Source organism: Cetorhinus maximus, chromosome 1, assembly GCF_964194155.1.
Source record: "Cetorhinus maximus chromosome 1, sCetMax3.hap1.1, whole genome shotgun sequence".
Lineage (NCBI taxonomy): Eukaryota > Metazoa > Chordata > Chondrichthyes > Lamniformes > Cetorhinidae > Cetorhinus > Cetorhinus maximus.
In genome coordinates, this window is record NC_135879.1 from 11,517,335 (window position 1) to 11,541,083 (window position 23,749).

At 44.5% G+C, this 23,749-nt stretch overlaps 1 protein-coding gene across 1 annotated transcript in view; it reads right to left on the minus strand.

The window, feature by feature from the left end:
- dkk2 (dickkopf WNT signaling pathway inhibitor 2) overlaps nucleotides 1-18,104 on the minus strand; it is a 38,358-nt gene extending 20,254 nt beyond the window's left edge. The window contains exon 1 of the mRNA XM_078542427.1: nucleotides 17,884-18,104. Coding sequence (XP_078398553.1) covers nucleotides 17,884-18,078 — 195 coding nt within the window. The 5' untranslated portion in view covers nucleotides 18,079-18,104. The remainder of the gene's footprint in view (nucleotides 1-17,883) is intronic.
- Nucleotides 18,105-23,749: the final 5,645 nt, after the last annotated feature.

Consider the following 23,749-nt stretch of genomic DNA (forward strand, 5'->3'; position numbering starts at 1 on the left):
TTTGCTGAACATTGTACAGAAAGGTGTTATGTTTTTCTTAACATAATTGTTATTCAGTAGCATTTTTTAAAAAGCAGAATAATGCCTACGGAAAAAGTGGCCCTGAATCTCCACATGGCCTCGGTTGGTGGGTGGGGGTGCGGTGGTGGTGGGGGAGGTAGCAGAGCCAGGAGTGCAATGGGGAGGGAGGGTAGTCTGACAAGAAGCAGAAAGACTGGGCCTGCAACTAATGGGAGGAGCCAGCTAGTCTTTCCACTGGGGCTTGGGGAACGTGGAACCTCAATCCAACACAGTCCTGATGTCAGAAGGAAGCAGGGTCAGGCAGAGAGCTTCCCTGCTGGAATTCCAGCTGTTCCCACCTTCTTTATGCCAAATGATCTGGACACTAGAAATAAGTCAGTGTTCGGGTCCTTAGAAGGATGGTTGTAAAGAGAAGTATGGGATGTGGGGATATTGGCGGGTGGCCGGGGTGGGGGGGCGTGGGGTGGGGCGGTGGACTGGGGGCAGTTGCCAGTGGATGGGAGTCATGGCCTGGTAAGATCCGAGAATTAGACCTTTAAATATTTTCACATCAGCTTTCTTATAAAGGGGCCGACGTTGTGGACAACAGCAACAGGTTGGAGCCATCACCTTTCACCTCCCAGCGTGCTATGAGGTTATGTGGTGCCCAAAAACTCTGCTGTTGTGAGGGGTGGAGGTCAGTGGCAGAGGACATCCAAAGATTTTCTGCCCCAACACCCACTTATATAAATGTCCTGCATAGCAACGCATCATCACATTTCAAACATTGCACTTCAGAGTGTAAACCATATTTTAGAAAGTGATTAAAAAACCAGTCACTTCCTCCTAGCCTTTCTGACTCCAATAACCTGGCCTTTTCTCAACGGCAAGGAATTTACTGGCAACCACCAATCTAGAGAAATGTCCCTCAGCGTCACACCCTAATTGTCTCAACGATGTTTCTACTTAGATCTTTTGCACACAGGTAATAGCTAAGCAATAGTCATAAAAGGACAGGTTAGGTTAAATTAATACAGCTGCATTTTAACAACTAGACCATGCCCCAGAACCCAGACTGCCCCTGAGCAATGACACCAGAGATTAGTTTGTCATTAAAAAAATGAGTAATGACTATAATACAGTATTCTGATTAAAAGATTCAAAGGGCAATCATAAATCAATTTCTTTTCCTTTTCATGATTGGATTATCATTTTGTAATCACTCCCATGTATCTGTTATTCTTTATACAGAGGCTATACAGTGAACCTCCGGAAGAACCAGTGAAAAGTACATTAAACCTTTTCAAGAGATTTGGGATTTTATAACTCCAGTGCTGCAGGCAGTAATTCTACCTGTTAACTATCAATAGCCTACATAGAGCTTGGCTCAGGGGTAGCACTTCTCCCTCTATCTTAAGTTGAAAGGCTTCAAGCCCCTCGCTAAAGACTTGAACACATATTCCAGGCTAACACTTGCAGCGTTAGAGGTGCTATTATGCAGATAAGATGTAAAACTGAGGTTACTGGTTCAGGTGGATATAGAAGTTTTCTGGCACTATTTAAAGAAGGAAGAGGCAATTTTAGTTGAGATGTAGTGGCCAACAGTGCACCGACTGATGAACTCTCAACCCATGCCATTGTTTCTGGGACCTTGTTGTACACAAGTTAGCTGCTGCTATACAACCGTGACTATATTTCACACGTTGCATGATGTGCTTTGGGACATACTGAGAATGTGAAAGGCACTGAATAAATGCAAGTTTTTTTTCTCTTTCTAACATCAACCAGAGTGATATGATTTACATATAAGAGGAACTTAAGGAATCATAAAACATATTAATTTAAAAATGTAAATTAAGCTAGATTAGTTCTGATGTTCATAAACTCTGGGAGTTTTACAGTATTAGGATTATCCCCACCTGCTGAATAACCTCCACTGTGTGAGAGTTGTCTAGGTGGTTTTTAAATTTATTTCATAACACTCAGCAATGAGTATTCGTAGGTCAGAAGAAGACTCCAATAGAAATAGCAGACATTGCACTGAGGCTTTGATAGAAAAGTGACTCAGGACTGCTATTAAAAGGTCTTTTCCTGTTTAGGTTGATCTACTGATTAGCTTGTAAGGAAACAATGTGATCTATACAAGACCAAGCTCCTTATTCACAATCCCCTTGTTAATTTCAAGAGGATTGAATTTCCATTGAAGACAAACTGTTCCGCTTGTAAAAAGTGCCTTTCTTTAGCTGTGTTCTATCCCAATAATCTAAAGTGATATCGTGCTCAACTGTGTTGCCCAGTGCTTTGATAAGCCTGGCTTCTCTTTGAGAAGTTTATGCATTATACCACATCTAACAAGCGAGCCTTTCTTTCTGGACTTTATGAAATCCCACCCCCACCCGCCCCCCCCAACCTCCTTCCTATTGTTCTCCCTAGGGCCCATGTCGAATATGGCTGACAGAGTGGGCAGACAGCTAACATGCTGCCCTCACCAGTGCCAATGCTGTGTTATGCCAGCCACAAGTTGTGGTGTCCAAATGCATCAGGAATGATTTTCCAGCTCCCCCTTCAGGGAAGTGCTATGGTCTGCATTGGGTTTCTCCCCACAATTGAATGGCTGAGATCAGAAACTCATTGAAGTGGGCAAGGTGACGAGGAATAGAATATAAAACTTGTGCCACGTCACTTGGAACATCAGTGCTCCGACACAATGAAATAACATTTCACTTCAAAATCTGTGGCTTTGCTGAGAGTGAATATGAAAGCGAGCCAAACTAAACACAATGCTCCCATAAGTTAATTCATTTGCCTCAACAGCTGATTCGGGAAGGACAAAAACACTCTGACCTTCCTGCCCAGGTTTCCGGCCACTGACTTCAGATGAGAAATGCAGCCGTGAAATATTCGGCAAGGACAAGATCTAGTTGCTTCTGACCTGCTGGCAACTAGTCGGCTCATACCCACGGGTCAAGCATGAAGAATGATTGACTCTCGGCAAGTTACCAGGCAACAGCATTACCCATGAAGCTGTAACCGCACAATCAGGCAGTGCCTTCAGAAGAAGAGGGGAGAAGGCTGGAGAGCAAAATAATGATAAATTCAATGTATACAGAAGGTGGTATTCCAAACAAAAAAAAGAGGTCATTTTCATCTTCACTGCTTTAACTGCTCACTTGTGATGGAACATATAGGAGCAAGTGTCGGCCATCCAGCCCTCTGGACCTACTCCAGCTTCACTCAAACAGATCAAGGCTGACCTTGCACTCCCAGCCTGGTTTTCATTACCATCAAAATCAATTAAAATAAAAACTGAGCGATTTCTGTAATGCTGGGAGATTCAGGCCCACAAAGCTCCCTGTCTGAGCAGGGTCGGTGAAAGTTGCCCCGATCAATGTGTGGAGAGCGCTAGATCAGTATTATTAATGAAAAACATGAATTGATGATAAGAGCAGCATTTCCTTTGAAAATCTTATTTGTTCACCAGAAGAATCTTCCCCTCCTGCTCTCCGCTCTTCAGCTGACCATCACTCATCGCTTTCTGGAATTCTCTCCCTGAACCTCTCCACCTCTCCACTCTTCTCTTATCCTTTAAAATCCTCCTTAAAACTATCTGTAACTCAAGAATGTGGCTGCATCTCCTCATCTTCCTTTGGTTCATGTCCAAATTTCCTTCGGCAATGTTTAGGCCAGTTTTGCATGATCAAGGCTTTATATAAACACAAGTCATCATTGTGCAATCAATAGTTCCTGTTTTTCATTTTTGTTTACAATGTGGGTTACTTTGGCGCGATGCTTTTTTTTTTGTCCATCCCTAATCGCCCTGAAGGCGCTAAGAGCCAGCTACATAGTGTGGGACTGGAGTCATGTGGACAGCAGGCAGGGTAGTGGGTGGTAGGCCCTCCCTGAAGGACATTGGTGAACCAGTTGGATTTTTAACAACAACTTGGCAGCTTTTCATGGTCATTTTTCCTGATGCCTGACCACAAATTGCACAATGTATTGAGTTTAATTTGCTATGGTGAGATATGAACTCATCACCTCAGTAAAGGATCTTTTTTTTTCCCTGTTCCATTAAATCAGTTTCTATATCCTAGGAGTTACAACTGATGATCGTAGTGGATACCTTTGGATAATTGATACCAGCCTTAAAATGATAGCGGAATATCATATCTTTGGTTATCCACTGATATTTCCGAAAGTAATTTCTAGGCTTATAATTTTAATGGCACCTATTGTTATCCAACTGATGCTCTTCTTTGTTTTATTCTGATGCTGTTATCAAAAAATACAGAACAAGTGTCGAAACAATCCAGGCTCACCAGCAACCTAAAAAATCTTCCACCCATCACCAGATGTCTCTTAATTTAAAATAGGGGCAGAATTTATGTTCTGCCGCCGACAAGTTTGTAGGCAGGGGGGGGGTGACCGTAAAATTTTTCAGCTGGTCTTCCCACCGGGTTCCCGCCCGCCCCAATCTCCGCAATTTTAGGTTGGGTCAGGCGAGGCCTAGGCTGGCCCGTCCTTGCCTGAATTGAGGCCCTTTAGTGGCCAATTATTGACCACACGAGGACCATTCTTTCCCAGCCTCAATTTTCAGACTGGCAGGAGGAGATCAGGGGCAGGGGGAGCGCCCAAAAAAATTAACCCTGTTCCGGCCTCAGGTGGGAAGATGGTTTGGGGGAGCGGGAGTCGGGGGGGGGCACCTCCATCAGCCTCCTTTTAGCATTGGATGCTCCCCTCCCCCCACCCCCCACCAAAGGCCCCTTCATTTCCAGCTTCTCTACCGACGCCTCAAACCCCCTCCCCTCTGTTCACCCCTCCAGGCATTACCTACCCTCCCCGCCCTGAGACCCACCCAAAACCTACCTGGTCCTGCACTCCTGGGGACTTCGGCTCTGGGGACTACTTGCAATGCCAGTGCTGTCCACTGCAGCTTCTGGCGCTGCTGGGACTAGAGAGCTGCTGGCAGCTCTCTGAGTCGGGACTTCCTGCCGATGGAGGGGCCAGATGTCCCACCTCCAGCTAATTAACACTCATTAGAGCGTGAAATGGCTGTGGGGCAACGGCTATGGGCGGAGATGGGTTTGCCGCCGATTCCTCGGATGGCAGGAAGGGAAACTCCACCATCTGAGAAACCCTGGCCTAGGACTCTGTGCTGCTCCTTGAATTTAACTAAATATAATCATTATGCCAGGTCAGTGCCTTACGGGGCTCAGAAAATCTACTGCTCAGGAGTGTTTGGTCCTTTACATTTAATACCACAAACCAGTACCCACTGAATATCCACTATTTACTTATGACCCAGGACCAGGGGAGTGAAGGCGCCAAGGAATGTGGCCACCGTTGACTCAGAAGATCAATGTAGAATAGCAACTGTTGTTTCTGTTACAGCTCCATTCCCATCGTGCCTTGGTTGATATGAGCCGCCATTATCTCTTCAATAGTTACCTCACAAAAGTTAGATTCTTTCTCGCTTCTTGAATTCTCATTGAACAACATTAAAACAATGAAAAGGGTACACATTTTATATTAATGGTTGTAATTAATCTTATAAGCCTAAAAATTAATTTTGGTAACATTAGTAAATGACCAATGATACGATATGATAGTCCTCTGCCGTAAGCATCACCCATCTCTAATCTTTCATTTTCATTCCCCTGCTTCCCCTTTAAAGTTGCGACTATAGCCAGGAAAGAAAACTTGCATAGGTGGAAGAGTCCTAATGCCCCACTGTAATGATCATTCTTCTTGTGTGAGACAGAATGACATATAATAACACACAATGCAATAACAATCCTGGTTCTTCTGTTCTTTTTTAATATCAAAGAGGGCACCTGGAACATCTACCCCTTGCTGCCCCATGCCAAAGTTGGGTAACTCAAAGTAGTAACTGTAGCTTTAAGGAATATAGTGACTGTAGCTTTAAGACTTATTGCACTGTGTAGTATCACATGACAGTGTGAATGAATCAGCCCTAAGCATGGAGAACCTTAGGGGTGGAGTCTGTGTCTAGTTGTGGACCTTGATGCAAGCGTGTAACTGCTGCTGAAGCCCTGTAAATAAAGTTCACTGTTTCTTATGAGAAGCCTGTCTGGAAAATCAAGTCCAAAGCACTCAACATATACCTGTCGGTCAAATTTGGAGCCTTACACATCTCAGTGACACATTTAACAACTGGCCCAGCAGAAGGAGGAGAAAGAAGGCGGATCCTCAAATGGTGACCATAAAGCTATCATCGATTGACTTAAAAATCCATCTGATTTATTAATGTCCTTTAGGGAAGGAAATCCGCTGTACTTACCTGGTCTGGCCTACACCTGATTTCTGATCCACAATAAAGTGATTGACTTTAAATTGTCCTCTGAAATGGTCTAGCAAGCCACTCAGTTCAAGGGCAATTAGGGAAGGGCAGCAAATGTTGACCTTGCCAACGATGCCCGCATCTCATGGAAGAATAAAGAGAAAAAGGAAACCTGACTTGATACCAGGTTTCTATATTTTAAAATATGATCTATTTGCAACCGAATACGCTAATGTTTTCTTGGCTGGTCTCCCTTATCCCTACCCTGTATAATCTTCAGTTGAGGGGTGGGGCAGGGGAGATGTCGGTTAGCTCAGTTGGTTAGATAGCTAGAGCGTGATGCAGAATGACGCCAACAGCGTGGTTTCAATCCCCATACTGGCTGTGGTACTTCATGGAGGCCCTGCCTCCTCACCTTGCCCCATGCTTGTGGAGTGGCACCCCTCAAGCTACAAGTAGCCAAAAATGTCTCTGTCAGAGAGAGATCTCTATGGTCCTTTTGGGACTATGGCTAGATGCATGCATACATGCATAATCTTCAGCTCATTCATAACTGTATCCTATCCCACACCAAGTCCTGCTCATCCATCACTTTACTGAACCACATTGGGTCCAGTCCTCAATATCTCCAATTTAAAATTCTTATCCTTGTGTTGAAAACCGTCCATTTGCCTTACCCCTTCCTATCTCTGTAAACTCCCTCCAACCCTACAACTCAACCTTCCCCAACCTGAACTTCCCATTCCTCTGAACCTCTTGTCTATCCGCTCCTTCCTTTGTCCCTGCCTTTGTGATTGTGCCTTCAAACTAAATCCTAAATTCCCACTCTGAACCCCTCTTTCTCAGCAGCCAGCTCAGCTCTTTTAAGACCCTTCATTAAATCCATCTCTTTGACCGAGCTTTTGGTCACCCCTAATAATCTTTCCTTAGAACCACAGAATAGTACAGCACAGAAGGAGGCCACCATGTCTGTGCCAGCTCTTCCAAAGACCCAGTCCCACTGCCCCCACTCATTCCCCATATTCCTGTATCTTTTTCCAAGTATTCATCCAACTCCCTTTTGAAGGCTACTGTCCTATGGATAGTGCATTCCAGATCCTAACTAACTATTGTGTAAGATTTTTGCCCATGTTGCCTCTGGTTCTTTTGCCAATCACCTTAAATCTCTGCCCTCTGGTTATCAATTCTTCAGCCTTTGAAAACATTTGTCTATCTAAACACTTTATGATTTTAAACACCTCTAACAAACCTCCTCCTAACATTCTCTGTGCTACAACTCCAACTTCTACAGTCTATCCAAGTAACTTTGCCTTACTGTCCTTACGCCTCTCTGAAGCATGTGGGATGTTTATCTAATAAGGTGTCAGCCTTGGCTCAGTGTTAGCACTCTCACCTCTGAGGTGCCCCTCTCCAGAGAAATCGAATGGTACTATTTGGAGAAGATCAGGGGGCATTCTTGCTGGTGTTCTGACCAACTTATCCCTCAATCAACCTCACTAAAACAGATTATCTGGTCATTTACCTCACTGCTGTTTTTGGGAGCTTGCTGTGTACGAATTGGCTGCTGCATTTCCTACATTACAGCCAAGACTACACTTCAAGGGTGCTTCACTGTCTGTAACAACAGTTTGGGATGTCCTGACATTGCGAAAGACACCTTGTAAATTCAAGTTCTTTATTTAAAGGCCAAAATAAATGCAAGTTGCCGTTATTTGTACATGGGGCTGTCCAGTCTCTTGAACTACATGAAAATACTTTAACACAGAAAAATCAGGTCTTATAAAATAGACGTTTAGTGTCCTGCAATTAAGTGACAAATATTGTGGGGCTGATCGGTGAAACATGTTATACTTCAATTGGGTGCAAATAATTTACCGTTAAGCTTAATAGCTCCCCTCATTGCTCAGGAAATATATTTGGTAAGTAACAGCCATATAGGCCAGGAAAGTCTCAGCTTCAATTCAGTTTCAGCCAAAATGGAAGTAGTGGAGCCTATAATTGGCTTAACTGCTTGTATAAAACAGGATAAGATCAGCTCCTGAATACTATCGCAATGAGCCCTACTGGAAATAGCTGCGTGTCGGATAAGGATAGGAAAGGGACTTGCTGTGATGCCCTAAGCAGTTGAGTAGTCTCATGCACAAATTACATTCACAGGGGTGAGCGATGGCAGGGCACCTGTGAATCGTGTCTTTAGGAGAGGATAAAAATTCCTGGAAAATTAGTATTATTTTGGGTTTAGGAATTCTACAGAATGTGGCTAGATAGCTTTGCTTATTGGAATCCTATATCTGAACCAGGTTGGACCCCAGTGTCTACAATGCTCACCCTTACACAGGTAAAAAGTAATATATTTGCAAGCTGTGTGGAGTGCCATGCACTATATGCACGAGCATGGTAGCCTGTCAGGCACAAGTCTAATCCTGTTCAAAATACAGGGGAATAAAGTTGTTGCTGGTGAACAGGAGCTGAAACCCATCAGCCCCCAGAGGTGGAGGGAGTGATTTTAATCTACAGCTTTGTGATTGCATCAAGTGGGGGTGGAATGGAAGGGCGTGCAATAGAGGAACACTGATCAGATTGGGAAACCTTGCCTATACAGACCTGCTGCCTTCCAGCTCCAGCCCAAGAAATAAAAGATGACAGATAATGTTCTGGCTGATAAGCATCCCCTACCTTTACGCCCACTCTAGGCAGCTTTGAAAGTGTAGGGCTTTCAGATGTTTAAACTTCCCTCATTATATCATATCACCTTCAGTTTTTAAGAGCCTCGCCTTTAGTCTCACTTGTTCCTCTGTCTGTCTCTTCTTATCACACTCATTTTATACAGAAAGTAAAACAAGACATTTGAATATCATTTTCTCAGACACATTGCTATTTGTACCACAGGTATTAGTTTACCATCAATTCCACTTTGAAACCACCTTGTAACCAGATTTATCCCGGACACCCACTGACTGTTCATTCACTTCACTCCTATTGACTAAGCGTCTCCCTCCCAAGTTCACCCCTTCTTCCAACTATCTGTTCCTTCCCTAGTCAATCCCGTGCATGTTACTTTTCCACTTTTATCTTGGCTTCCTCCATCAATGCTCTCTCCTGTCTATCACAGCCTCTTCCTCAAAACTATGGGAAAATATAAATCAAGGTCCTAGGGTGCCACTCAACTCACAACAGACCACAACCTTATCATATCAAACCGCCATGTTCTGCGACTGCACAAAAATACGTTCGCAACAATTTTTGCCTTTGCAAAATCATTCACGGGTTATCAACTGCAAATGTGGCAAAGGCATCACCTTCTAATTCAAAGTAAAGGCCCAGGCTAGAACATTTGAATTATCCAACCATTTGACCTGAGCAACATAAATATTACACAGCCAAGTGGGAGCTGGGTGCTTGAAAGGAAAACAAAATGATGAGTTAATTTGAATTGAATGGATGGAACAATTAACTTGTGTGTGCAGTGTAGCATCAAGATTTATACGATGGCATTACTTTTAACCACATGGTTACCAATCATTGGTGTATATTAGACAAATTCTGCACAGTGAAGATTCACTAGGATGCTGCTCAATATGAGGAAATAAAAATACAATGAAGGGCTTGAAATACTGGGACTGTTTTCACGAGAACAGATATTAAGCAGTGGTCGGGTAAAGATGTTAAATGTTAAGAAGGGATGGGGCAGACTGTTTCCAGTGATTGAGGGGTCTAGAAAAAAGGCTTAGAGTTATGATTCTATCTAACTTAGGACAGAGAGCAGGAGCGACTTTTTTTTTTACATAGAGGGTTGTGAGATTCTGGAATCCACTTAAGGAATTAATGATTGAAGCTGAGATCATTTAAGGATATAGAAGAAAAGTACTGCGGATGCTGCAATTCTGAAATAAAAACAGAAAGTGGTACAAATACTCAGCAGGTCAGGCAGCATCTGAGGAGAGAGAAACAGGGTTAACATTTCAGGCCAAAGAAATCTGTCATCTTTACCCGGTCCGGCCTATATGTGACTCCAGGCCCACAGCAATGTGGCTGACTCTTAAATGCCCTCTGAAATGGCCTAGCTCAGTTGCATCAAACCATTACAAATTCACGTGAAACCGGACAGACCACCCGGCATTGACCTAGGCACCGGAAACGACAACGGCAAACTCAGCCCTGTCGACCCTGCAAAGTCCTCCTTACTAACATCTGGATGCTTGCGCTAAAATTGGGACAGCTGTCTGACAAACTGGTCAAGCAACAGCCTGACATAGTCATCCTCACAGAATCATATCTGACAGACAATGTTCCAGACATCACCATCACCATCCCTGAGTATGTCTTGTCCCACCGGCAGGACAGACCAGGCAGAGATGGCGGCACAGTGGTAAACAGTCGGGAGGGAGTTGCCCTCGGAGTCCTCAACATCAACTCCAGACCCCATGAAGCCTCATGGCATCAGGTCAAACATGTGCAAGGAAACATCCTGTTGATTACCACGTACCACCCTCCCTCAGCTGATGAATCAGTTCTCCTCCATGTTGAACACCACTTGGAGGAAGCACTGAGGGTGGCAAAGGTGCAGAATGTACTCTGGGTGGGGAACTTCAACGTCCATCACCAAGAGTGGCTCAGTAGCACCACTACTGGCTGAGCTGGCCTAGTCCTAAATGATATGGCCGCTGGACTGGGTCTGCGGCAGGTGGTGAGGGAACCAACATCCTCACCAACCTGCCTGCCACAGATGCATCTGTCCATGACAGTATCAGTAGGAGTGGCCACCGCCTTCACATTGAGGATACCCTCCATCGTGTTGTGTGGCACTACCACCATGCTAAATGGGATAGGTTTCAAACAGATTTAGCAACTCAAGACTGGGAATCCATGAGACACTGTGGGCCATCAGCAGCAGCAGAGTTGTACTCGAACATAATCTGTAACCTCATGGCCTGGTATATCCCCCAATTTACCATTATCATCAAGCCAGGGGATCAACCCTGGTTCAATGAAGAGTGCAGGAGGGCATGCCAGGAGCAGCACCAGGCATACCTAAAAATGAGGTGTCAACCTGGTGAGGCTATAACACAGGGCTACTTGTGTGCCAAACAGCATAAGCAGAAAGTGATAGACAGAGTTAAGCGATCCCACAACCAACGGATCAAATCTAAGCTCTGCAGGAGTTCCCCAGGGTAGTGTCCTCAGCCCAACCATCTTCAGCTGCTTCAGTAATGACCTTCCTTCCATCATAAGATCAGAAGTAGGGATGCTCGCTGATGATTGCACAATGTTCAGCACCATTCACAACTCCTCAGATACCGAAGTAGTCCATGTACAAATGCAGCAAGACCTGGACAATATCCAGGCTTGGGCTGACAAGTGACAAGTAACATTCACGCCACACAAATGTCAGGCAATGACGATCTCCAACAAGAGAGAATCTAACCATCCTCCTTCAATGGCATTCAATGTTCAATGGCATTAGCATCACAGAATCCCCCATTATCAACATCCTGGGGGTTACCATTGATCAGAAACTGAACTGGACTAGCCATATAAATACTGTAGCTACAGGAGCAGGTCAGAAGCTAGGATTGTGCGATGAGTAACTCACCTTCTGACTCCCCAAAGCCTGTCCACCAACTACAAGGCACAAGTCAGGAGTGTGGTGGAATACTCCCCACTTGCCTGGATGAGTGCAGCTCCCACAACACTCAAGAAGCTTGACACCATCCAGGACAAAGCAGCCCACTTGATTGGCACCACACCCACAAATATTCACTCCCTCAATCACTGATGAACAGTAGCAGCACTGTGTACCATCTACAAGATGCACTGCAGGAGTTCACCAAGGCTCCTTCGACAGCACCTTCCAAACCCACAACCCCTACCATCTAGAAGGACACAGGCAGCAGATAGATGGGAACACCACCACCTGGAAATTCCCCTCCAAGCCACTCAGCATCCAGACTTGGAAATATATCGGCTGTTCCTTCACTGTCGCTGGGTCAAAATCCTGGAACTCCCTCCCTAACAGCACTGTGGGTGTACCTACATCACATGGACTGCAGCAGTTCAAGAAGGCAGCTCACCACCACCTTCTCAAGGACGACTAGGGATGGGCAATAAATGCTGGCCCAAACACTGAAGCCCACATCCTGGGAATGAATTAAAAAAAAAGATGCTACCTGACCTGCTGAGTATTCCAGCATTTCCTGTTTTTCCAATTAAGAATATGTTAGGTCGGTAGTTGACAAAAAAAAATGGAATAATGGAATGCGAGAACAGATCAGAAACATGGGATTAGGACACTTGCCTGTGTGAAGGATAAACACCAACAGACTGGTTCAGAGTTTTTCTTTATTTATTCTTTCATAGGATGTGGGCATCACTGGTAAGGTCAGCATTTGTTGATAGTTTTGTGGTCACCATTACTGATACTAGCTTTCAGTTCCAAATTTTATTAATTAATCAAATTTAAATTCCACCAGCTGCCATGGTGGGATTTGAACACGTGTTCCCACAGCATTAGCCTGGGCCTCTGGATTACTAGTCCAGTATTATCACTACGACACTGTCTCCTTCATGTGCAGTTTCTGTGTTGTAACTACTAGAGAAAAAAACATCTGCTAGAATAAAACTACTGCCTCAGAATCTTCAATAGATTGAACAACTTGTAGGTTTTTTTTTAAAAAGGATATTATTGTGCCTAAAATATTGCATGCAATGCTTCTAACCAGTTTCCTGAGCTAAGAGATGATGCATTGTGATTAGCATTGAAATAAGTCAGTGTGTCACCTCTGCATGATACAACAGTGATAGGACACTTCTCATGACTTATCTGCTCTCTCCTTTGCTAAAAATTGAAAAGTTTTCCCTTTAAAGGCATGTGCCTTTAATGATGCATAAGCCTCTTAAAACTCCAGAAGTGTTGTTGCCTTTGATTTCCTACATTCATTCTAAATAACCAAGCTTTAAATGGACATTAATATTCATTGATATAAGTTAATATAACAGTGTACAATATTACCGCTTCCAGGCTGGTTTTTTTTGACAGAAGTTGTCATCTCTGGCTCAGAGTAGCACTCTTGCCTCTGGATCAAGAGGCTGTTGGTGCAAGTCCCAATCCAGAGCCTTCAGCACATAATGCATGATATTCACTGGAATACTAAGGGAGTTCTGCATTATCAAAGGTACATCTTTCAGGTGAGATGTACAAACAGGGTTCTCTCTGTCCTCTTAGGTGAACATAAAAGATTCCCTGGCACAATTCAAGAAAGAACACTGGAGATCTCGCTTGTGGCCTGGCCAATGTTTATCTCTCAGCCGACACCTAGAAAAGATGATCTGGTCACCAATTTCATTGCTGTTTATGTCACATTATTGTGTGAAAACTGGCTATTCCGTTTTCTACATTACAATAGTAACAACATTTCAAAACATATTTCATTAGCTTTGAGACAGCCATAGTTTATGAAATGTGCCATATGAATTCGGTTATTTTCTTCCCCATGTAATGCAGTAGAGAATAGGTGGTTTCCTTTGCAGAAGTGGCTTTCATTATAATTTTGGATATTATAAATGCAGATAGCCTATGCTTTTAGCATAAAGTCATTTGCTTATTAATTTTATATATATATATATTTTTTTTAAAAAACATTTTTTTTATTCATTCACGGGATGTGAGCTTCACTGGCTGGGCCAGCATTGATTGTCCATCCCTAATTGCCCTTGAGAAGGTGGTGGTGAGCTGCCTTCTTGAACCGCTGCAGTCCATGTGGTGTAGGTACACTCACAGTGCTGTTAGAGAGGGAGTTCCAGGATTTTGACCCAGCGACAGTGAAGGAACGGCGAAATATTTCCAAGTCAGGATGGTGAGTGACTTGGAGGGGAACTCCCAGGTGGTGGTGTTCCCAACTATCTGCTGCCCTTGTCCTTCTAGAAAGTAGTGATTGTGGGTTTGGAAGGTGCTGTCGAAGAAGCATTGGTGAATTCCTATATGACAACATTTATCTTATTGCTATCACTGTTACTATACCATGCATTAAATGGACAAGTCCCTCTGACCACTGAGTTTGTACTTTATTTAATGTCCATTCTTATTTGTTGTGTTTTGCATTATGATACATGAGAGGGATTGATATGAATCCATATCAAAGACCACCTACTTGCACCTTCATTACAGCTCATTTGCTGCTGAAACCCTCATCGATGCTTTTGTTACCATAAGACTCAACTATTCCAATGCTCTCCTAGCCAGCCTCCCATCCTCCACCTTCCATAAATTACAGCTATTCAAAGCTTTGCTGCCCGTATCCAAACTCACACTAAGTCCTGTTCAACCATCATCCATGCTTGCTGAGTTATTTGCTAAGTTCCTGATCCACCAACATCTCAAATTTAATAATCTCATCCTCATGTTCAAATTTCTCCATGACTTCACCCATTCCTACCTCTGAGAGTTTCTCCGGCCTTGCAATGTTCCCAAAACTCTGCATTCTGAAAACATTGCGCATTCCCCATTCCTTTTGCCCCACCACGGCCCAAGTGTCAGCCATCCAAGCTCTGGAATTCCCACCCTAAACCTCTCTGCCTTTCCACCTCCTTCTCCACCTTTAAGATGCTCCTTAAACCCTATCACTTTTAGCAAGCTTTTAGCACTTTGATCACTAAGGGAGTCCAGGGCTATGGGGGGGAAGGCAAGATAGTGGAGTTAAGGTCACAGTCAGATCAGCCATGAGTTTATTGAATGGCAGTGCATTCAATTGAGGGGCTGAATGGCCTACACCTGCTTCTATTTCTTATGATTCTTATAAGCCTTTAGTTAATGGTCCTAATATTTCCTTCTTTGGTTTAGTGTCATTTTTTCTGTTTGATTACACTCCTGTGAAGTACCCTGCAATATTTTACACATTAATGGTGCTATATAGATGCCAACTATCGATAATTGTCTTCAGAGTTAAAATTTATCTGCTACAGCAAGCCGTGTATTCTCAAAGATTAGTTCTAACATATATACGAACAGGCATACTAGCATCCTAGACAAGTGTGCTACCAGCTGAGTCACAGCTGACACTAATGCTAGCTGACACCCAAGGGTAAATTTCATCATCTCAGGCTGGGTGGTAACCTACTGCTTGCCATATGTCTAGGGCAGTAATTTTCAAAATTTTCCCAGAAAAAATTGGCACATTCCCCGTGATTCCCCCACCGCAAATATTGCTTCACTCTGACCCATGTCAACACTAACATCTGAAACACTGTATTATCTACCCAAAAGAATACAGAAGTGTGATTTCTGTGAACGTGTTAGAAGATTAGCAAACACAGAAAAAAAAGTACAGAACTCTGATGATAAAACCTGAAGACCTCAAAGACCACAGGAATCCCTCAAGGGATCCCAGCTTTGAAACCTATGATTTAGACTATCAAGGTTTGGTTTGAACTGAAAAAGAAACACAATTAAAGAGTGATAAACTTGATGTTTGCATGTTAACATCAAAGGTAAAATCATAAAATTTTACATGATAATTTGTCAAATCTTACTTTTGATAATAGGTGGTTAGTGTTTCTAAGATTGAATCAAAGTAATAAAAAAAGAAGTGAATCCTGGGGCCCTTATTAATAACTACATTTCATGAGAGCACAGTCTCATGGAGTGAGCAAAGTTAATGCTAAAGTTATCTGCTATAAGTTTTTAACTTTTATAATTGAAATGCAATGACATTGTTCCCTTGCATCTAAAAACACTGCACAACCTAAATAATGAAAGTAAGAGTGAAAGAAAAGGCGAGGTGGGTTGGCAAAAAAAAAAACGACCTTGCATTTTTAAACCTCCCTTCCCAACCTCAGGGCGTCCCAAAGCACTTTACAGCCAATGGTGTATTTCGAAATGTAGTCACTGTTGTAATGTAGGAAATGTGGCAGTCAGTTTACACTCTCAACACTCACTGCAAACAGCAATGTGATAACAACTAAACAACCTGCTGCAGTGATGTTGGATGAGGGATAAATATTGCTCAGAGCCCTGGGAGGATCTGCTCTACTGTTTTTCGAGTGGAATCTTCACATCCACCCGGGAGGGCAGGTTTAGCTTCTCAGCACCTTCTCAAAGCATTTGAACTGCCAGCCTGGGTTAATATGATCAAATCCCTGCTGTAGGACTCGAACCTACAGCCTTCTGATTTAGGGGCAAGAGGCAAGTGGAGGTCACTGGAATCACAGCTGACACCTCAAAAAAGCACCAAAATGTAATCAAAATAAACACTGAAAAGTGGAAAAGCTGCATATGCCAGGTAACATCATCATGTGCTCATTAATAGCAGAATCATGTGAAGCTGAGCAAACCTGGAAGCATATCATCACGATAGCCACACATGGCAAAGTAAACTCTCCAGCCTTACAATTTGCGCAATTTTCCAGCCACCAAACCTTCCCCTTAATCTTAAAAGGGGTTTCATTTATAGATTTACTGAGTACCTACATTTACATAGCGTTGACATTTCTAATTTTGCGGAACATTACAGAGAATGACTTTGAAATTCCAACATAGAAACAGAATGTTGAGCCCAAACAGTCCTTTCCCGGCGTTTACCCTCCACCCAAACCATAGGCTTAATTTCAGATGCCTGTCCTGTTTCTATGTCCCTTCGTTCCCCCGTTTCCTTTAAGCGCCTGTCTAACCTCATCTCCTATTGTTGTCATATGGGATTTCTCCTGCCCTCCCACTGTTAGTTTGGCAGAAACAACAAATTGCGTTTATATCGCACCCATAATTTAGTTTAAAAAAAAAGTCTCAAAGGTGCTTCACACCTATGACCAGGGGTTCTTTCCAAGATAAGGCAGAGTTAGGGTTAAGGAAATTCATCCCCTTGGATGGTCATGTTTCAGCTGCTAAACTGTGGTGGTACACTCCAACCCTCCCTAGGAGATAGTTTCTGCTGTCTTCTCTACCCCTAACCTCGTATCATTCTCTGAACCTTCTGACTCACGGGAAGCCAGATCCATCTTCTATCTACTACTCGATCTACTCTGTCCCAGCCTTCCATGATTGTAAAACATGTTCATCAAATCACTCTGCAATCCCCTCCCTCCCCACAGCCCCAACCTTTCAACCAGCTGAAACAGTCGTTTTCTTCGGAAAGGGTGTTTATGTGGCTAAATGATTGCTGCCTTCCATTAATTGCAGACGAAGTTTATCGCGCTCAGTCGGCAGTTTCTGTACAAACAACCCTGGAACTGCTTCCCCCTTCAATTTAACGCCAGATTGGACCTTGGTGGAAAGTGGAACTTGGGCATCCTGTAGCTGCTGTCAGTCCGCAGGTAAAAAGGGACTTTGCCATCTCCTCTCTCTCTCTCTCTCTCATTCTTTGCTGAACCTGTTACAGGCAGTAGAGGGAACGGTCCCAATCAGGGCAGCTCCCATCGGGGTCTGAGATGGAAAAGAGTCCCGATTCCCAGGGCGCGGGATGTTTCAATGGTCCAATCTCACCTTCCCCCCCGGTGACACTGTCCATGGGGCTAGGAAGTCCCCAGTCCCAAAGAAGAAGAGGGGAGGAGAGAACCTCCCAAAGTTGTCACTCTCCTCCACAACACCAGTCACTCACCTGGCTGGCGATCGGGCTCTTCTTGCTGACTTTCCCCGGCTGGGTGCCGGCCGATCGGTTGGCCGGGATCGGATCGGGGGGTTGCCCGCTCGCCGGCGGTTTGATGGAGTTGACCTTGGACCTGGCGCTGTCAGTCCTTGGAGCGCTCAACATGAGCAATGCAGCCCAGAGCAAGAAACAGCCCGCGGGAGACATCCTCAAACAGACGGGGTGGGGTGGGGTGGGGGGATTAAAAATTAGTGACTTAAAATACAACCTGGGCAGGGTTTAAGGCTCAGCTGGTTGGATATAGAGGGTGGTGTCTGGATATTCCAGTGGAATTGACTTAAGCAAAATGATTCTCTTGTGTAGTAAATTTGCCTAAGAGCCCTCGCCGTTTGAGATCGACGTCTGTGTCCCTCCTGCTCCCAGCCCCTCTATTTATGCAGTCTAGTTCCCTCCCTCCCCCCACCCAATTCAGGAGGGGGGTGTGGGGGGTGCTCGGAATCAGGCGGGTCTCCCCTCCCCAAACTACCTCCCTATTGCAACCCTCCCCGAGAGAGACTGGCGCTCTCCCACCCCCCCATCAATTCAAAAGAGAGCAGAAAGCGTGTGTGTAAAAAAAAGGGAGAAATAACATTGAAAGTAACACTGACACAGAGAAAGGTGGAGACTCGCCCCCCTCCCTCCCTCTCTCTCTCCCTCTCTCTCTTTTCCCCCCTCTAGTCCGGGTTAATGCCCTCCTCTTGCAGTCACTGAACTGGTAGCGGGGAGTCTGCACAGACTGAACACTCCGTCCACCGGCTCATTCAATCATTTGCCTGCTTCAGCCGGGGATTGAGATCAGGAGTTTGATGGAGAGAGAGAGAGAGAGCCCTCATCGCCTGAGCGTTGGGGTTTTTTGTGTGTGTGTGTGTGTTTTAAACCCCGGGCTGGGATGTTGCAGTCTGCAAACTCCAATCACTTCAAAGCCTGGCGATGGAGCGTCTGGATGGAAAACTGTCAAGTCCGGTTGGTTGACACGGGGGGGGGGGGTGGGGGGGGGGTGGTCAACATCAACGATGTTGTCAAAAAACTTGTCACTTTCCCGGACTTTCCGCTCTCCCCCCTCCTCCTCTGTTCATTCCAAGCACTCCTTCCATTCTCAAAAGTCACTGAAGGAGCCCCAACCCCCAGAAAAAAAGAAACATGAAAATGATACACGAACATTCAAAAAAAAAGATATTTTAAAATTTGTCATGAAAGTAAAGAGCTTGGGGAGGGGGGCGGGGTTGAAGGAACGAACATTGGAACCACCGCTACCAAGAGTTTTGGTGAGATGACCTGACCTTCAAATTTTATCCTCGCTCTGCATCGGCCACCTCGGGACTAAGGCCAGGTACAGAGAGCAGGACAATAGGACAAACCACTCCTGCCTTCTTTCTGGGTCTGATGAAAGATCACGACCTGAAACGTTATCTCTCTTTCTCTCTCACCACAGATGCTGCCAGGGCTGCTGAACAGTCCCAGCATATTTTTTTTTGTGTGTGTTTTATTTTTATTTCCAATTTCCAGCATCCGCAGTATTTTGCTTTAGTCAAAGAGCAGTGCTGTCCAGTGCTTGAACCACACGTGGAGAATTGGGAACCTAGATGTGAATAGCTGCATTTCTGATTAGTGATTTAAACTGAGTATACTCACATTGGCACTGCATGGGCACAACAACTTTAACCTTTTTTTTGTACATTTGTGGGTGAAATGCTAAGTGGAAAAACAGAGTGTACCAGTGGTTTTACTGAACGGCAGTGGATGTTGCTGTCAATACAGATGAAGTCAATTTAACTGGATTGTGCAACATGCTTTGGCTTTGGCGGTTGCATTCGTATGTCCGAGTCAAAAAAAAAAAGGCGTGACTCAAACCCCACTCCAGACAATCTTGGCGAGTGGAGACTGGCTCTGAATTTGAGGTTGGCAGCCAGTGGGACATGACTTCCAGGCCACGGTGCTTCTCTGCGCCCCTTGTTACCTGGGCTGTGAGAGTCCTATATACTCTCCCGCTTATGGACCTACCTGCTAGTATAAAGATGGATGTGGCCACGGAAGGAGCATTCTTGTCCTAGCCTGTTAGACACTGGATCAGTCCGTGCAAATCATTCCATTGTCGTCCATGTGAAGATATGAAAATGACAGTCTGTAAGATGCTTTCTATTAAATTTAGTGCCGATGGCTAAAACAGTTTCACTGGGACCACACCTGTGATTTCTATTGGGCCATAAGAGACAATAAAATACAATGCACTTAAGAAAATATTAACTTCATCTGTTATACAGATTGCGAGAGAGGTGTTATTTATTTACCATTGCGTCAAATTTAATAGCAACAAAATCGTTACATAGTGACTTGGTGCATTCTTCATTGCACCTTTCTTGGTAATGCCCTATCTCTTAGACATCACTCAGGTGGCTGAGTACTGGGGCACTTTCACACAGTACACAATCTATAATGTCTCCCTGTACAAAGGTTTGCTTTTTCTCTGCTGTGGCCCTTTTTGCAACTAACATTTCTTTAATCAGGTAAGGCAAGAGCTCAATCCTTGCAGCCTCTGCACTTTATAGAGGCTTGTTGACTGACTTGGACATTTTCTTCTCTGAGGTATTGGAATTGTAATTTAATACAATCCCATTTTGTTTTGTAATATTTGGAGGTCTCACTGTCACAGCAGCTGACTATCTGAGCTCCCCTGCCTTCAGCCAAGATTGTGATCAGCAAAGATTGAGATGGAAATAATGGCAGGCACATGATAATTGCTGCCTTTGAAAGGCAGGATTTAGATGCTTCTTTACTAATAGAACCTACATGTTAACTTGCTGCTCGGATAATTATAAGGGCTCTTGAAGTGTTTTGACCCAAAAAAGAAATGGATATGGTAATGTAGTGTTTATGTCCCTCGACTAGTAATCTAGAGTTCTGGAATAATAATCCAGAGGCAGGATCTTACAGTGGCAGTGGTTTGGCTGGTTGGGGTTGGGGGAGGGGGGCCATTAAATTCTCTGGGGGGCTTTCCTGCCACTCTACGACCCAAACACATTCTGTCCACAATTTTACAGAGGGTGGATGAGGCCTAGGGTGGTTCGTCCATCCTAGCCCCAATTGAGGCCCTTAAGTCGCCATGTTTAAATTTTTTTGGTCACTCTCTGCCCCTCCTGGCATCTCCATCAAGACCCACCCCCCCCACCCCCCACACAACCACCTTTCCCTGAGACCGTCCCCCCACAATTACCTGGTCCTGAACTCCACCACTCCTGGGGACTGCTTGTAGTTCCAGTCCTGACCACTGGTGCTGCTGGGACTACAGAGCTGCCGGCTAGTCAGATTCCGCCGGAGTGAGGGCAGAAGTCCTGCTCCAGCCAATTAGGCTCCTCGGAGCGTTAAATGGCTCCGGGGTTGCCTTGATCAGCAGGAATGCGGTCCCCACCGACTCTGCGTGGCGGGGTAGGTAACCCCGCCATCCGAAGTATTCTGCCACAGAGAATGAGTTCGAATCCCAGAGGGTTAAAAAAGATTCTGACAACCGCGAAAGTTACTGTGAAGCTTTCAGATTATCATAAAAACTCAAGTGATGCCCGGGGTGCAGGCAGAGGTCTTGATGGAGATGCCAAGAGGGGGAGGGAGCACCAGCAGGGTGGGTGGGGGTTTCGTGGTAGGGGCAGGCAAATCTTGGGGCAGGGCACCTATGTTATCTTGTTGGAGGTTCAAAAATAAAGGGTCGCTCATTTAAGACAGATGAGGGAAAAAATTTTCGCTTAGAGGGTAGCGAGTCTTTGGAGCTCTCTTCCTCAAAAGGCGGTGGAAGCAGAATCTTTGAATGTTTTTAACGCAGAGCTAGATAGATTTTTGATTAACAAGGGGGGGCGGTGAAAGGTTATCGGGGGTAGGCAGGAATGTGGAGTTGAGGTTACAATTAAAGCAGCCATGATCTTATTGAATGGCGGAGCAGGCTCAAGGGGCTGAGTGGCCTACTCCTGCTCCTAATTCGTATGTTTGTATGGTCGTATGCCCTCCCCTACCTGCCCGAGGCCCAAACTGGGTGACCAGCTGGGCTTCCCCCTGCCCCTGAACTCATCCTGACAGAGTCAAAGTTGGGGTTGGGTGAGAAGGGGTTCCTGAGTGACCAAAGATTTTTTAAAAATTGGACACTTAAGGGCCTCAGTTGGGGCAAGGATGGACAGGCCACCCTAGGCCTCATCCATCCTCTGTAAAATTATGGGCAGATTGTGGAGGAAATCTTCCCTCCTTATTGGAGCTAACCGATATATGACTCCAGTTCCACACTAACATGGTTGAATCTTAAATACCTGCTGTGATGGCCTATAATGGGCCACTTAATTGCAAATATAAATGGGTAATCAATGGCAGCCTTGCCAGAGGCACACATTCCGCAAATGCGTAATGAAACAAGGAAAACCTTGCTTTTAAATATCCTAAACTACAACCCAAACAGAACACTTTTCTGTCCATTTCCCACACTCGGCTTCACTGGTTATAAAATATATACCGCTCAGAAATAGCCCACTCAACGCAAAGGTCCATGCTGATATTTATGTTCCACATGACTGTTTAATGTTATGTGAGCAAGAAGAAAGTGTCCACTCTCTTAATTTAAAAAGGGTTCATGCTAAGTGTGCGGCATCAGAAACTCAGCTCAGCATTAAACAAGACACCGAGGTTGCAAACAGTCAGCTTCAACCTGAAGCTGTGGTGGGGGAAAATGGCAGGGAGTTGGCGGGGGGGTGGGAGCAGTGAGAATCAATGACAAGAGTTTGTGGCAGGGACCTAAAATTATTACTTTGGTCTTTACGATGTTTTAGCTGGTTGAAATTGCAGTTCACCGAAGATTGGAGGTCAGACAGGCTGAAGCTACAGCAAGGAAATCAAAGGTTATCGGGGTTAGATGGGAATGTGGAATTCGAAACACAAACAGATCAGCCATGATTTCATTGAACGGCAGAGCAGGCTTGAGGGGCTGAATGGCCTACTTTTGCTCCTGTTTTGTATGTTCGTATGTATTTGTATAGTACTTTATAAGGTACTTCACAAGGGTAAACAGAAAAAAATGGATGCCAAGCCAAAGCCAAAGCCAAAGAAAGTTAAGCTTGCCACCCTTGTAGTATAAATTGTTGTAAGTGTTTGAAATTTGAAACTTTTGCATTTGTCCTGATAAGCGCAAGACAAAAAGCTTCAGCAACTTATCTCTACAGCAATATTAAAGTTAAAATTGGTGTTATAACCAAAAATTTAATTAAAGGGGTGAGTTTTAAGGAGGGTCATAAAGGGAGAGAGAGAGGTGGAGAGGCAATGGGGTTTAGGGACGAATTGCAAAGCATGGGGATGAAGACATAACCATCAATGCTGGGATAAAGAGGGGACAAGAACAAGAGACCAGAGTGAGAAGGATGAAGAATTCTAGGTGTGCTGGTTGTGGGTCTGGAGGTGGGACAAAACACTGGAGGGATTTAAATACAACACATTTAAACTCAGAGATTGGGAACCAATGGAGGTCACCAAGGTCAGGAGTAACGAGTGAGTGAAATCTGGTGTGGGATAGAATATGGAGAGCAGAGTTTTAGATAAGCTGCAGTTCAGGGAGTGGAGAATGGGAGGTCGGCTAGCAAAGCATTGGAGTAATTGAGTCTGGAGGTGACAAAGGCATTGAAGAGGGTTTCCGAAGCATCGATTGAGGTAGGGTTGGAGGCATGACATCATGGAAACACTGGGGAACTGTGAGAGAGATGGGAATGGATTTGAGAAGCAACAAGTTATTCAAGGACACTGAAGACAAGGGGTGGTTGGTGAGGACAGAATTCTCAAAATTCATGTCATTTCTTTCAAAACATTAAAATTGCTGAAG